The sequence below is a fragment of the Perognathus longimembris genome, chromosome 1 (assembly GCF_023159225.1).
Source record: "Perognathus longimembris pacificus isolate PPM17 chromosome 1, ASM2315922v1, whole genome shotgun sequence".
Taxonomy (NCBI): domain Eukaryota; kingdom Metazoa; phylum Chordata; class Mammalia; order Rodentia; family Heteromyidae; genus Perognathus; species Perognathus longimembris.
Genome location: NC_063161.1, coordinates 34,786,084 through 34,800,078, shown reverse-complemented (window position 1 = coordinate 34,800,078; position 13,995 = coordinate 34,786,084). Strand labels below are relative to the sequence as shown.

The 13,995-nt window shown below is 35.2% G+C and overlaps 1 protein-coding gene across 2 annotated transcripts in view; it reads left to right on the top strand.

Moving 5' to 3' along the window:
* The window catches only part of Tbc1d15 (TBC1 domain family member 15), a 57,051-nt gene that overhangs the window by 22,201 nt on the left and 20,855 nt on the right, over positions 1–13,995 (top strand). Inside the window, exons 6-11 of one of the 2 annotated variants that reach the window (XM_048359341.1) lie at positions 4,762–4,864; positions 6,244–6,294; positions 6,574–6,771; positions 7,812–7,940; positions 8,869–8,972; positions 10,609–10,703. In XM_048359341.1, coding sequence (XP_048215298.1) covers positions 4,762–4,864; positions 6,244–6,294; positions 6,574–6,771; positions 7,812–7,940; positions 8,869–8,972; positions 10,609–10,703 — 680 coding nt within the window. The remainder of the gene's footprint in view (positions 1–4,761; positions 4,865–6,243; positions 6,295–6,573; positions 6,772–7,811; positions 7,941–8,868; positions 8,973–10,608; positions 10,704–13,995) is intronic. The other variant, XM_048359349.1, reaches the window with a different exon arrangement.

The following is a 13,995-nucleotide window of genomic DNA, read 5'->3' as shown; positions in this document are numbered from 1 at the left end:
CTGGTTTCAAATCACAGTCTTCAGCCAGGATTATAGACATGAACCACCAGTATCTGACCTTGGTAACTTTTTAATTGGATAGTAAGTGAAATCTAGTTTCCACTTCTGAATTTATAAGTAAATTCAAAATGTAAGAAGTAAAGGTGATGACAAAAATACAGTTAGTGAGATTTAAGCATGTGATCTCATAATTTATGCCACATTAGTTTTGAACTCATTTAGTTATTGTCACTCCTGGACAACTACTGGCAAGGACAGACTACTTGCCATATGAATAAGAGCAGACCAGAAAGCATGTTGCAAGCACATGAGGAAGAGAAGAGGGAGGAGGTGGGGATTGAGGGAAGGTAGGATAAGGGAGTATGTGGCCAAGAGAGGGTTATGCCACACATGTATCTTACTCATTCTTGATTTAGCAGACTGGTTCTTAGAAAGGAGGGTTTCTTTAGAAACCCTCTTTAGAAATATGAAGCCATGGAAATGATCTTCCTTCCCTCCTTTAAGATGTTTTTATTTAATACTTTATGTACTTTTATTTCTTGAGGACCTGATGTGTTTTAGATGTTGCTACATCCTGGAGAGAGCAGTGATAAAAAAGATAAGACGCTTGACGTCATGGTCTTTATAGTGTTGTGGAGAGACTAACATCACTTAAACAAATGTACAGTTTGAGTTCTCTGAATAGATATATGTGGTGCTATAACATATTCCAAGATAATATATAAGGTGTGTGTGTGTGCGTGTGTGTATGAATATGAATATGCATGTGTAGTAGTAATTGAAACTGTGGGAGACATTGAAATCAACTAAGGAGAATATAGTGGAGTTAGATATGAGTATAAGTAATCAATTGCAACCTTTAGTTGCTCAAGAGGAAAGGTAGCAGCAGAGACTAACCTCTACACTTTGTTCTCTTCTCATTGGATTTACTCATTAAATGTGTAAACCATCAGGATGTGTTGTTTTTGAGGGAGAAGATAGTTGTTTGAAGTGATTATTTCAAGAGCTATTCCACTTTTTCTCAGCTCAAAACTAAGAGAATTAGACATAGTTTTTTTTCAACAAAATTAAGCAAAATTGCCCAATATGGCCTGTACCTCTGGCCTTATTATGCCTCATAATAATTAAATTTTCCTCCCTTTAGAAGAGGTCTTTGTCTTACAGATGAAACCCTTACTATATAGGTAATTAGCCTTACAAGAGCCAGCATGAGGTCATACCAGTTGCATATAGTTTCTTACGTTAGCTCCACTAACCTGATTAATCAGTACAAAATTGCTTAGCTTCTTAGGTTTAGTATTACTTAAACTGTTTTCTTATTCCAGGAAAGCTAAGCGTTATATTAATTGATATTATAAGTGTTCTTTGATTTATCATCATTTAACAATACTTGAGTAAAAGAGTGAGCCAGGTTAGGAATGTGGGTTAGTGGTAGAGTGCTTGCCTAGCATGCATGAAGCCCTGGGTTCGATTCCTCAGTACCACATAAACAGAAAAAGCTGAAAAGTGGCACTGTGGCTCAAATGGTAGAGTGCTATCCTTGAGCAAAAGAAGCTCAGGAACAGCTCCCAGATCCTGAGCTCAAGCCCCTGGACTGGCCAAAAAAAAAAAGAACCATAAACATTGATTTTCATCTTTCTGGAAGCATATTGGTTGTTCACATGTGAATAAGGTTAATTCTGTTTAGTTATTTTACATATTGGGCCATTTTACATTAATACATTATTGTGTAAACAGTAAAATAGTACCCTAATTATTTGTATTGTTTGTATCATTATATAGTGCCAACTATTTATAAAATTAGGTTCTAGACTTATGTCTGTTATTGTAAATATTCTAAACTTTTCCATTTTTAAGTTCATATTTTATGTCTTGTATTTATAGCATTGCTAAATGCTCAATATGGGCATTCTTTATAACAATGTGAAATAGGGTTGGGAATGTGGCCTAGTGGCAAAGTGTTTGCCTCATGTACATGAAGCCCTGGGTTTGATTGCTCAGCACCACATATATAGAAAAAGCCACAAGTGGCGTTGTGGCTCAAGTGGTCTACCACTAGCCTTGAGCAAAAAGAAGCTAGGGACAGTGCTCAGGCCCTGAGTCCAAGCCCCAGGACTGGCAAAAAACAAAACAAAACAAAACAAAAACAAAAAACAAACAAACAGGGGCTGGGAATATGGCCTAGGGGCAAGAGTGCTTGCCTCCTACACATGAAGCTCTCGGTTTGATTCCCCAGCACCACATATATGGAAAACGGCCAGAAGGGGCGCTGTGGCTCAGGTGGCAGAGTGCTAGCCTTGAGTGGGAAGAAGCCAGGGACAGTGCTCAGGCCCTGAGTCCAAGCCCCAGGACTGGCAAAAAATAAAACAAAATAAAACAAAAACAAAAAACAAACAAACGGGCTGGGAATATGGCCTAGGGGCAAGAGTGCTTGCCTCCTACACATGAAGCTCTCGGTTCAATTCCCCAGCACCACATATATGGAAAATGGCCAGAAGGGGCGCTGTGGCTCAGGTGGCAGAGTGCTAGCCTTGAGTGGGAAGAAGCCAGGGACAGTGCTCAGGCCCTGAGTCCAAGGCCCAGGACTGGCCAAAAAACAAACAAACAATGTGAAATAGTTATTGTTTCATTTTAGCATACAAACATTGCTCAGTTTTTAGTTTATTCTGTGATCTTTGGAAGATGCTCACTCAAACCTTCAAAGCACTCCAGAATTGGTATGTTTTCATGGTTTTCTTTAAGTTTTTAGTAGGCGTTAATAGGATTATTGGTTGTTAGTATCATTGAAAGTTTATCTTACTGTTGAAGTGAGTTTGACATTTTTAATGTTGGCAGGAGAGGTCACCTTCCCAGAATACATATATGTATGTATGCATACATATATATATGTATATACACACATATAAAATCAGTGTGATAACTTATCATTTAGAAACATTGTACTGATGTTCTGGAAACTAGTCTATTTGGAGTAATTGCCTATCACTATACTCCTTGTTTTTTGACTGTTGTAGATCAGTGGCCACCAAACTGTAATATTGAGCCATGATTTATCTGTGCTCAGATATCTGGAATTTGCATATTATGAACCCCACTACATGACACGAGTATTTTGACTTTCATGCTCATTTTAAATTTCGATTTTAAAGAAATGATTTGATATAATTTGCTGTTAGAAACAAAACAATCATAGCTTCAGCAATGCATTGGTAGGGAAACTTCTTGTTTATATTAGCTACTTTTGTTTTCTGAAAAAAACATTTAAAAGTTGATGCATTACAAGAAAAAAAGAAAATTGGATGTTTTCCCCTATGCCTAATGACTCAACCATAGTTTCTTTTAAAAAGCCAACAGGCTTATTAACTACTATTGTCTCTTTAGATCTAGAGCTGTTTGTAACTATGTAAGAATAAGATCCTGTTTTGGATTTCATATCCTGTCTAGCATCACTGTAGCATCCTGTTATGTTAGAATTGAGTAGAGATAAATGTTATTAAAGATCTTGTCTCAAACATTTATAATAAACTAGAGGTATATAGCAGCAAAGTAACACTTAATTTTTATTTTAAGAATAGAAAAGTTGTAGATTGGGGCTGGGAATATGGCCTAGTGGCAAGAGAGCTTGCCTCCTATACATGAAGCCCTGGTGATTCTCCAGCACCACATATCTAGAAAACGGCCAGAAGAGGCGCTGTGGCTCAAGTGGCAGAGTGCTAGCCTTGAGCAAAAAGATGCCAGGGACAGTGCTCAGGCCCTGAGTCCAAGGCCCAGGACTGGCCAAAAAGGAAAAAAAAAAAAGAAAAGTTGTAGATTGATTGCAACTGGCATACTAAGTCATAAAACTTACCAATTAGAAAAAAAAAAACTGGATCCTTTGTCTGATGACTTGAAATTTCCTAACTTGTCTATCTGGAAAGCATGTTATTATTCTACAACTAAGAATTATGGAGAAAGACTTAAATTTAGAGTTTAAATAAACAAAACAAAAACATTGTTATCTGAAGTGTACATAATAAATCATGTCAACAGTGTTTACATTGTATGTATATAATTATGGTTAACATGATTAATGATCATTACTGAATAACTTGTATCTTATATTTGTAACATTTTGTATTGTAAGTCTGCTAAGCTGTGGAATTTTGAATCAGTTTAAAAATAATACATAGTTTCATTTCTCTATTTTATGAATTGTAGAGTTTGATTTTATGTAATCTAATTAAGGGAAATATAAGACTTTCCTACTATAATTCTAAATAATTTAGGCTTATTTCAATATAAATAAATATAAATGGCTTTACCTAGAATAAAAATATGTGTTTGTTATGTAACTTTTTTTTTTTTTTTTTGGCCTGTCGTGGGCCTTGGACTCAGGGCCTGAGCACTGTCCCTGGCTTCTTCCCGCTCAAGGCTAGCACTCTGCCACTTGAGCCACAGCGCCGCTTCTGGCCGTTTTCTGTATATGTGGTGCTGGGGAATCGAACCTAGGGCCTCGTGTATCCGAGGCAGGCACTCTTGCCACTAGGCTATATCCCCAGCCCTGTTACGTAACTTTTTAAAATTAAGCATTTATTACCAGTGTTTCATGTAATTTTAAAAAGTGGTTACTAAACATTTGCTAACAATATATTAGTGGGAAATTTATAGAACTGGACATTAAAAGTTTTGGTTAGTAATTATTTAGGAAAACTGTGCATTAGTAATTAAGTAGTAATGATGCTTTGTGTTAGTATTTTTTATAAATCCCTTTTGTCTTTTCAGATCTCCACAAGATAAAAGAACACTTCTTGTGAACTGTCAGAATAAGAGTCTTTCACAGTCTTTTGAAAATCTTCTTGATGAGCCAGCCTATGGCTTAATACAAGTATGTTTCTTAAATACATCCTGTATTAGTTTATTAGTTTGACTCAGTATTTAGATACTCCCTACTCCTTGCCACCTCAATGAGATGATATCAGACTTTATGTATATGAAATCTTTATGGTGCTATACTCTATATAATTTTATAGAAATAATATATTTTATATTATCTGTAGGTCCTGTAGAATTCCTTGATTTTTTTTTTTTTTTTTTACCAGTCCTGGGGCTTTTGCCTGAGCACTGTCTTTTTTTTTTTTTTTTTTTTTTCTCAAGGCTCTAAGCCACAGAGCCACTTCTGGCTGTTTTCTGTATATGTGGTGCTGGGGAATTGAACCCAGGACTTCATGTATATGAGGCAAGCACTCTTGCCACTAGGCCATATCCCCAGCCCTTGAAATCCCTTGATTTTTAATTACTGTAATTACAGCAAGTTTTTTTCCCCCCGGTATCATAATACTGGAATTAGACAGTAGATTTTTTTTTTTTTTTTTTGCCAGTCCTGGGCCTTGAACTCAGGGGCTGAGCACTGTCCCTGGCTTCTTTTTTTGCTCAAGGCTGACACTCTATAACTTGAGCCACAGCACCACTTCCGGCTTTTTCTATATATGTGGTGCTGAGGAATCGAACCCAGGGCTTCATGTATACGAGGCAAGCACTCTTGCCACTAGGCCATATTCCCAGCCCCGACAGTAGATTTTTATTATACCTCATTTGGTGAAGAGTTGTGTGGGTAAACCACTGTGAGTTGGTTAGGAAAAAATAATCTGGTTCTAATTTTTATTTTCTATTAAATAGATTAAATAGAGTGAAGTTAGGCTATATCTAATTTCACTAGAAGTGCTTTATTTAGTATGTTTTTGTATTTGGGTAAAATATGCACTGAATGTGAGCAGAATTTCACTCAAATTACTATGTAAACAAGTGATATGGTTGTTTATTCAAGTATTCATTTAACAAATGTTTGAGTGCTTATTGTCACTTAGGCTTTTTTCCCCTTGGTTTTGAAGATGTAAAGATTAATCACATAGGGTGTTTTTTTTTAGTAAGGCTGACAAGCAATCTAAACACTTTAAAATAAATGTGGAGAAAATTTTTCTTATGGAAACAACTTAACCAGTAGCTGTTTTTGTATATACAAATGGACAGTCATTTAGGTGTTAGAAATAATCCTAGGACTGTAGAAAAATGTAGAAAACAAACAAACAAACTTGCTGCTTTCCAGAACAGCATTGTTGTATAGCAACTTATTTTGTTTGGCCTAATTTTTACTATTAATATGACTAGGTTAATATGCCAGGTATTATTTATGTATTGTGTTTAAACTCAGCTCTTAAATATTTTGTGTGGAAGTGCACACTTCAAAAAGTATTTCTTTTTGTGAAGACAGGACTGCTTCACAGAAGAAAGCTGTTGTGGGCCATTCACCACTGGGAAGTAAGCACTGCACACATTTCTGATGTATGCAGATTGAATGAAGCCTGCAAATCATTTATCTGCAATTTAATCAGTAGCATTAGCTTGCCATTGCCAAGTGAAAAGATTGGCTTGAAAATTAAATTTTCCTTTGAATAAAAATATTTGTGATAATCTTAGAACATTCTGTTTTAGATGTGATTTCTTCCCCTTTTAAAAAACTTTGTTTTGGCACACCTTGAGATATTTTTATTCTTTATTTGAATTAATAATGCTAATATTTGTCTTTCTACTACATAGAAAATTAAAAAGGATCCTTATACAGCAACTATGGTAGGATTTTCCAAAGTCACAAACTACATTTTTGACAGTTTGAGAGGCAGCGATCCTACTACACAACAGCGACCAGCTTCAGAAATGGCTGATTTCCTTAGTGATGCTATTCCAGGTCTAAAGATAAATCAACAGGAAGAACCAGGATTTGAAGTTATCACAAGAGTGAGTGGAGCTTTACATTAACATAGCTTTTATATTTTAATAGTTGAATGTGTACTGAATACCGTAGAAATAGAAACTCAATTTTGGTCATGACCTGCCTCTTTCACACAACTTACTCCTTACAGCTTTTTTTTTGGCTAACATATCTAACAATTATTGCTTGTTCATGGCCAAATTCTTGGTTTATTCTCTATCTTAAGCTTTCTTTTTATTGTTATATCTCTTTTCTTTGTTTACATTTTGATAATGATGAAAAATTTGTTTCATTTAATGCTGAGGAGTGAATGGTGAGCTTTTTGGCCTTCTTGCCTTAGTTGTTTTCTAATTTGCATGTTTTTTCTTTAGGCTTTAGTAGACACTGCTGTAGGGCTTTTATTCTTATGTGAATCTTTTCTAAATAAGATAGATTTTGGCCTTAGTATTACGATAAATCTTTATGTTCAACAAGACTTTTGAAGTCTACAATTCTAGACCTTCCCTTAGTTAGAAAATTATAAATACCTAAATTGTGGTATTCATTTGAAAGTTATCTTCCAAATCGTATTTTTAAATTAGCAATATCTATAGATTGAATAAAACAGTTGTAGACATTGCTAAGTAAAGCTAGTAGATCATGAATCCTAAGAATTAGCAAACTTTATCTTGAAAGAGCAGGTAACTAGGGAATATGATAAATGGAATAATTATATTATGTTTTTTTAATATACGTTTGGTTTTGAAGAGTCTCATAGAATTAACATGTTGAATGGTTTGTACTTATGTAATGGGAACACAGAATGTTTTGGTTTTAAATGACAAATGTTTTTCCTCAGTCAGATTTCTTTTCTCAGAATTTGTAATCTGGCTATTCTTGTGTTTGGTAGAAGAGAAAATGCATAAAATACTAACTAATATACTTCATAAACACTGGAAAATAAAAAGATTTTAGGAGCATCAGAACTTATCGACAAAGAATAATATTTTAGTATATATATATATTTTTTCTTGATTTTTCTCTTGGTGGTTAAAGAAGTACTTCCATTGCTATCTTCTCATTTTAGATTGACTTGGGAGAGCGACCTGTTGTTCAAAGGAGAGAGCCAATATCATTGGAAGAATGGACTAAGAACATTGATTCTGAAGGAAGAATTTTAAATGTAGATAACATGAAGGAGATGATATTTAGAGGGGTAATTTAAACACTAATAACTCTTAATACCAATATCAGCTGCTAGTATTCAGACTTTGGTGGTTGTTTTTATTTTTAGAAGAATGAGATCTTTTAACTGAGGAATAGTACCTTAAGATTTCTGTGTTTTTTTTTTTTGCCAGTCCTGGGGCGTGGACTCAGGGCCTGAGCACTGTCCTTGGCTTCTTTTTTGCTCAAGGCTAGCACTCTGCCACTTGAGCCACAGTGCCACTTCTGGCCATTTTCTGTATATGTGGTGCTGGGGAATCGAACCCAGGGCCTCATGTATATGAGGCAGGCACTCTTGCCACTAGGCTATATCCCCAGCCCCACCTTAAGATTTCTGAATTGAGTAAGACAGTATCCCTGTGGGTCAAGAATGTCTATACTCATATGTCTAGAGGAAGATATTCTTTGTTACTTGAAGGTCTGCAGGATATGTAAATGAGACTTGTGCCCAGTGATATTTGCCTGATCAGCAAGGTTGGGCTTAGAAAGACTCTCATCAGCCCCATTGACCAGATAGTCCATTATTTAAATTTTCTAGCAGCTGCTTATATAGCTTTAGATTCTAGAAGTAAAATACTTTATGTACAAAACTAACTCTTGAATATATTTTTCTATTATATGCAAGTTTTTTTTTTTTTTTTTTTTTTGGCCAGTCCTGGTGCTTGGACTCAGGGCCTGAGCACTGTCCCTGGCTTCTTTTTGCTCAAAGCTAGCACTCTGCCACTTGAGCCACAGCGCCACTTCTGGCCGTTTTCTGTATATGTGGTGCTGGGGAATCGAACCCAGGGCCTCATGTATATGAGGCAAGCGCTCTTGTCACTAGGCCATATCCCCATCCCCTATATGCAAGTTTTATGAACTTACATTATTGCATTCTTTTTTTTTTTAATCAATGTGATTTGTATGAATGCTTTCTTCAGGGACTAAGTCATTCGCTGAGAAAGCAAGCATGGAAATTTCTTCTGGGTTATTTTCCTTGGGACAGTACTAAGGAAGAAAGAACTAAATTACAAAAACAAAAAACGTGAGTAATGTTTTTTGTGTATGTTCTTCAAAGAAGGACAAGTAACCTAACCATACAAATGAACTGTAGTTTCTAGATGATTTGGAATAGACTAGGGAATGGGAAATAACTTCATTTCCTGTTTCAATTGAAAACTTATGAGCACTATAATTATTTAAAGCAGAAACAGAATGGTGTCATTGCAGTTGTGTTTGCACATATGTAAAAGATGGAAGAAAATTCTAGTCTCTGTGGTGACTTTTTTTTTTTTTTTGCCAGTCCTGGGGCTTGGACTCAGGGCCTGAGCACTGTCCCTGGCTTCTTTTTACTCAAGGCTAGCACTCTGCCACTTGAGCCACAGCGCCACTTCTTGCCATTTTCTGTATATGTGGTGCTGGGGAATCGAACCCAGGGCCTCATGTATATGAGGCAGGCACTCTTGCCACTAGGCCATATCCCCAGCCCATGTGGTGACAACTTTGAACAAACTTTTTGCATACTTATTTAGCTGGGTACTGTTGACTCATGCTTGTAATCCTAACTACTCAGAAGGCTGAAATCCAGAGGATAGAGGTTTGAAGTCAGCCTAGAAGAAAAGTCAGTGAAATTTCTGTCTCCAAAATAGCATGAAGTAAAGAACTAGCTGTGAGTGAGAAAGCCAAGTGAGAGCATGAGGCCCTGAGTTTGGTCTTTGGTACTACTCCCCCACCCCCATTTAAAAAAAGGTATTTAGATGCACATTTAAAAACATCATTTGCATCTTAAATTATTTTTATAATTAATTATGATATAAAATTATCTCATCGAGATGTATATTTACTATTTAGGTTAGTTACCTTCAAATTTAAATTTTCATGATACTGAAACATTGAAGAGTTTATATTTTAAATTATTTCTCATACTTGACATGAAATACAGTTCATCTTTGCTAGGGCTTGAATTTAGGACTCTGTGCTCTTGCTCTGCTTTTTCCTTCTCTCATGGCTAGTGTCCTATCACTTGAGCTACATCTCCAGTTTATCTCTTGTGCTGATTAATTGCAGATAGAAGTCTTACGGACTTTTCTGCCCAAGCTAGCTTTCAATTATAATTCTTAGGTCTCAGTCCCCTGAATGGCTAGGATTACAAGCATGTGCCACTGACTTGGCTCCATTTGTACTTTTTATTACCAGTTGTCAACTTACCCCTTCATTTAAAGCTATTCTCATTCATTCTGTGCAAAATCAAATTCTCTGGCAATCCCACTCCTAAGATATTTTTACATTAATAAATTTCTGTAAGCTGATTGGAAAACAGAACTCTTAGTGTCACATTAAAAAAATCATTTAGATTTGTTTTTATAATTATTTGGAAACTTTAATGACTAGAATACATTTAGATATGATTTTAAGAAATGAGGTGTTTTTTTTCCCTAAAATTATTCTAGTAGGTCAACAGTATAATGTAAATTTAATGACATCATTGGAGGTTATTTTTTCCTTTGATTTCATTCACTTACAAGCGTATCACTAATATGTTTATAAATTAACATTCCAGCATCATCATCAATACTTTGATGTACTATTGATTACAATTTTTAATGTTCTTTATATAAAAACTCAATTATGCAATGTTTAAAAAATTAAATGGCTCTTTTGGTGCTAATTGTTTTCTATAGTGATGAATACTTCAGGATGAAACTACAGTGGAAGTCTGTCAGTGAGGAACAAGAGAAGAGAAATTCAAGGTTAAGAGATTACAGAAGTCTTATCGGTAATCTTTTCTAAAGAACTTTGGAAATGCAAGCAGGGTTAACCTTAAATTCATTACACAGAACTATATTAAAGTTCAGAAGAGAATTCAGAATTGGGAGTACATTAGAATGTGTATTTATGTTCTTGGATATTCCTTTTGCAATAGTCATGTGAACTTAGTCATTGTATTTTAGTACTGGGATACTTACTTTTGCTTCTATAATGGGACTTTAGAAAGCATCTCATTTTCCTGAGTTAATTTCATTTAAATTTTTTTTCACTACTTCTTTACTTTGAAAGTGATTTGTGTTTCTTACAGAAAAACTAAAAACTGCTGGTAAGTAGACTAGAAAATAGGATTAATTTTGCTTCTGCTACCTATAGATAATTGCAGTTAATAGGCTGTGGTGTGTATACCTCAAGATCTTCTCCAACATGCATGTGTTTTATCATTTAAATTTAAAATAAATCCTAAATAGAACACTTTTGTATTTGAAAATAGAATTTTAACTAGAGAATAACTACTAAGAAAAAAATGCTTGATAGAATTTTATCATTAAACCACTAGATTTTATTTCAGATACTCAGTACTGTATTATATGGCTCTATGATCAAGTTGGTATTATTGAAAGATACATAGTTACTGCTTTACATGTCTACATGACGTTTTATTTAATATACTCTATTTTACAAGTAAGGAAATGGAAGCAGTAAATGACTTGTCCAAATACAGAGTCTTGACTGTGTTATTATACCCTCTTTATGTAATTTGGGGGTAATATTAGAACTTATTTTTGAAATTCTTACATTGTATTTGAATTTTAATATTTATGGTGTCATAAATATAGAGGGACGTGTTATCACTAGCTTACTTTCCCATGAAAGAAAGAATTCTCTTAATTATATGTAGAAAGCTCAATATAATAGTGACGTTTTAAAGAGTTAAGGTCATTTTGGCAATTGTGCTTTTGGTTGAAAGTATTTTTTTGTCTCAAAGTAAATTATGCCAGAATAAACTCTTCTTTCTTTGGTTAGAACAAAACATTGGGGGTCTTGTGGCATGAAGTAACCTAAAAATTTTTTTTTTTTTTTTTGCCATTCCTGGGGCTTGAACTCAGGGCCTGAGTACTGTCTCTCAGCTTTGTTGCTCAAAGCTAGCACCCTACCATTGAGCCACAACACCAGTGTAGCTTTTTAGAGACAAGAGTCTCATGGATTTTCTTGCCCAGGCTGGCTTCACACTGTGATTGTTAGATCTAAGCCTCTTGAGAGTGTGTGTGTGTGTGTGTGTGTGTATACACACATATATATGTATATATATATGTATGTATGTATGTATATGTGTATATATATATATTTTCCTTTATTGTCAAAGTGAAGAACAGAAGGGTTACAGTTTCATATGTAAGGCAGTGAGTACATTTCTTGTTCAACTTGTTACCTCCTCCCTCTTTTTTCCCCTGCTGGATTCCTTTATACTTAGATTGAATTCTTAATTAAGAATTAGATTAACTGAATCAGTTTAATTAATTAATCTATCTAATTCCTTTTTTTTTTTTTACCAGTCTTGGGGTTAGGACTCAGGCCTGAGCACTGTCCCTGGTTTCTTTTTGCTCATGGCTAACACTCTATCACTTGAGCCACAGTGCCACATCTGGCTTTTTCTGTTTATGTGATGCTGAGGACTTGAAGCCAGGGCTTCATGCATGCAAGGCAAGGACCCTACCGCTAAGCTACATTTCCAGCCCCTTAATTCATTTTTTTCTTCTATATAATTAGTTTTTAAAGCATTCTTACCCTTCCTCCCCTTCTTTTCTTTTTCCCTTACTGGAGCTTGAACTCAGGGCCTCACATGCTCAGCTTTCTTCATCACTCTACCACTCTACCACTTGCTCTACCACTTGAACCATACCTCTAGACCAGTATTTGGCTGGTCAATTGGAGATGGAGTCTCAGACTTTCTTGCCTGGGCTGGCTTTGAACCTCAATCCTTCAGGTCTCAGCTTTTTGAGTAGCTAGGAATATAGGTAGGTATAAGCCACTGATGCTCAGCTTAAAGCATTCATTATCTATAATACTTTATTCAGTAGTAGTAATGACTAAAGATTTTGGGGGCATAGCATTTGTTTTATTAAAAGGAAAGCTACACAGTAAGCTGTAGGCCTTATCAATGATAGCTAGAAATTGAATTTTACTTTTTAAAAAAATAGCTTACATTAGTTATACAGAGGGCAATTTCATTGATACATTTCTATGCATGATTACAATATATTCCAATCAATTCCTCCCCTTTGTTTGTTTGGTTTTGTTTTTTGCCAGTCCTGGGGCTTGAACTCAGGGCCTGAGCACTGCCCCTGGCTTCTTTTTGCTTAAGGCTAGCTCTCTGCCAATTGAGCCACAGCGACACTTCTGGCTTTTTCTATATACGTGGTGCTGAGGAATCGAACCCAGGGCTTCATGTATATGAGACAAGCACGTTACCACTAGGTCATATTCCTAGCCCAATTCCACCCCTTTGGATTTTAAGTATTATGACAAATTATTGGAACATTTCAAGTAACAGTATTTTATTTACATTTTAGGATTATTTTTGATTGTTGTGTAGAAATGGATTATATCAAGATAAGATTAAGAATGAGGAGTCTAGTTAGTAGGAAGTAGAAGTTCAAGCAAGTGATGGCGATAATGGAGATGTAGAGAGGCAGATTCTTGTTTCATTTTGGTGATAGAAGTGATAAGAATTTCTAATGTATTAGCTAGATGTAGGATAATACCAAGGTGAAGACTCACTTTCTTGAGTTGAAAAATTAGGCATTTAGTAGTTTTTGAGGTAGAGAAATTGAGGCATGGTGAAATTGAATTAGGTCTTAGGTATGTATGTATGAAAGTATCTTAAATACACATCTTAAATTGATATAAATAGAACATCACATACCTAATTGAATGATCTGGAGTGGTTTGATGGGAGATACAAATTTGGGTGTTAATCACTAGAAATATCCGTGAACAGCAGATGTCACCTAGTAGGTAAAGGTGATTCTTAAGGAAGCCTGGGAATCTCAGTGTTTATTCCATTGTTTTCTAAGTTTGGCTGCATGTTAGAATCATCAAGGATCTTTTTAAATTGAATTAGTTATTTTTAAACATTCATACATTCATTTAATAAAATATTTACTTAGTGCCTGTTATGTACTAGACTTTCCTCTAGGCATTGGGGATTCAAGAGTGAACAAAACAGGCAAAATTCTTGCCCTCAAGGATCTTCCATTCCTGTGGGAAAGAACAGATAGTAAGCCTGATAAGTAAGTATG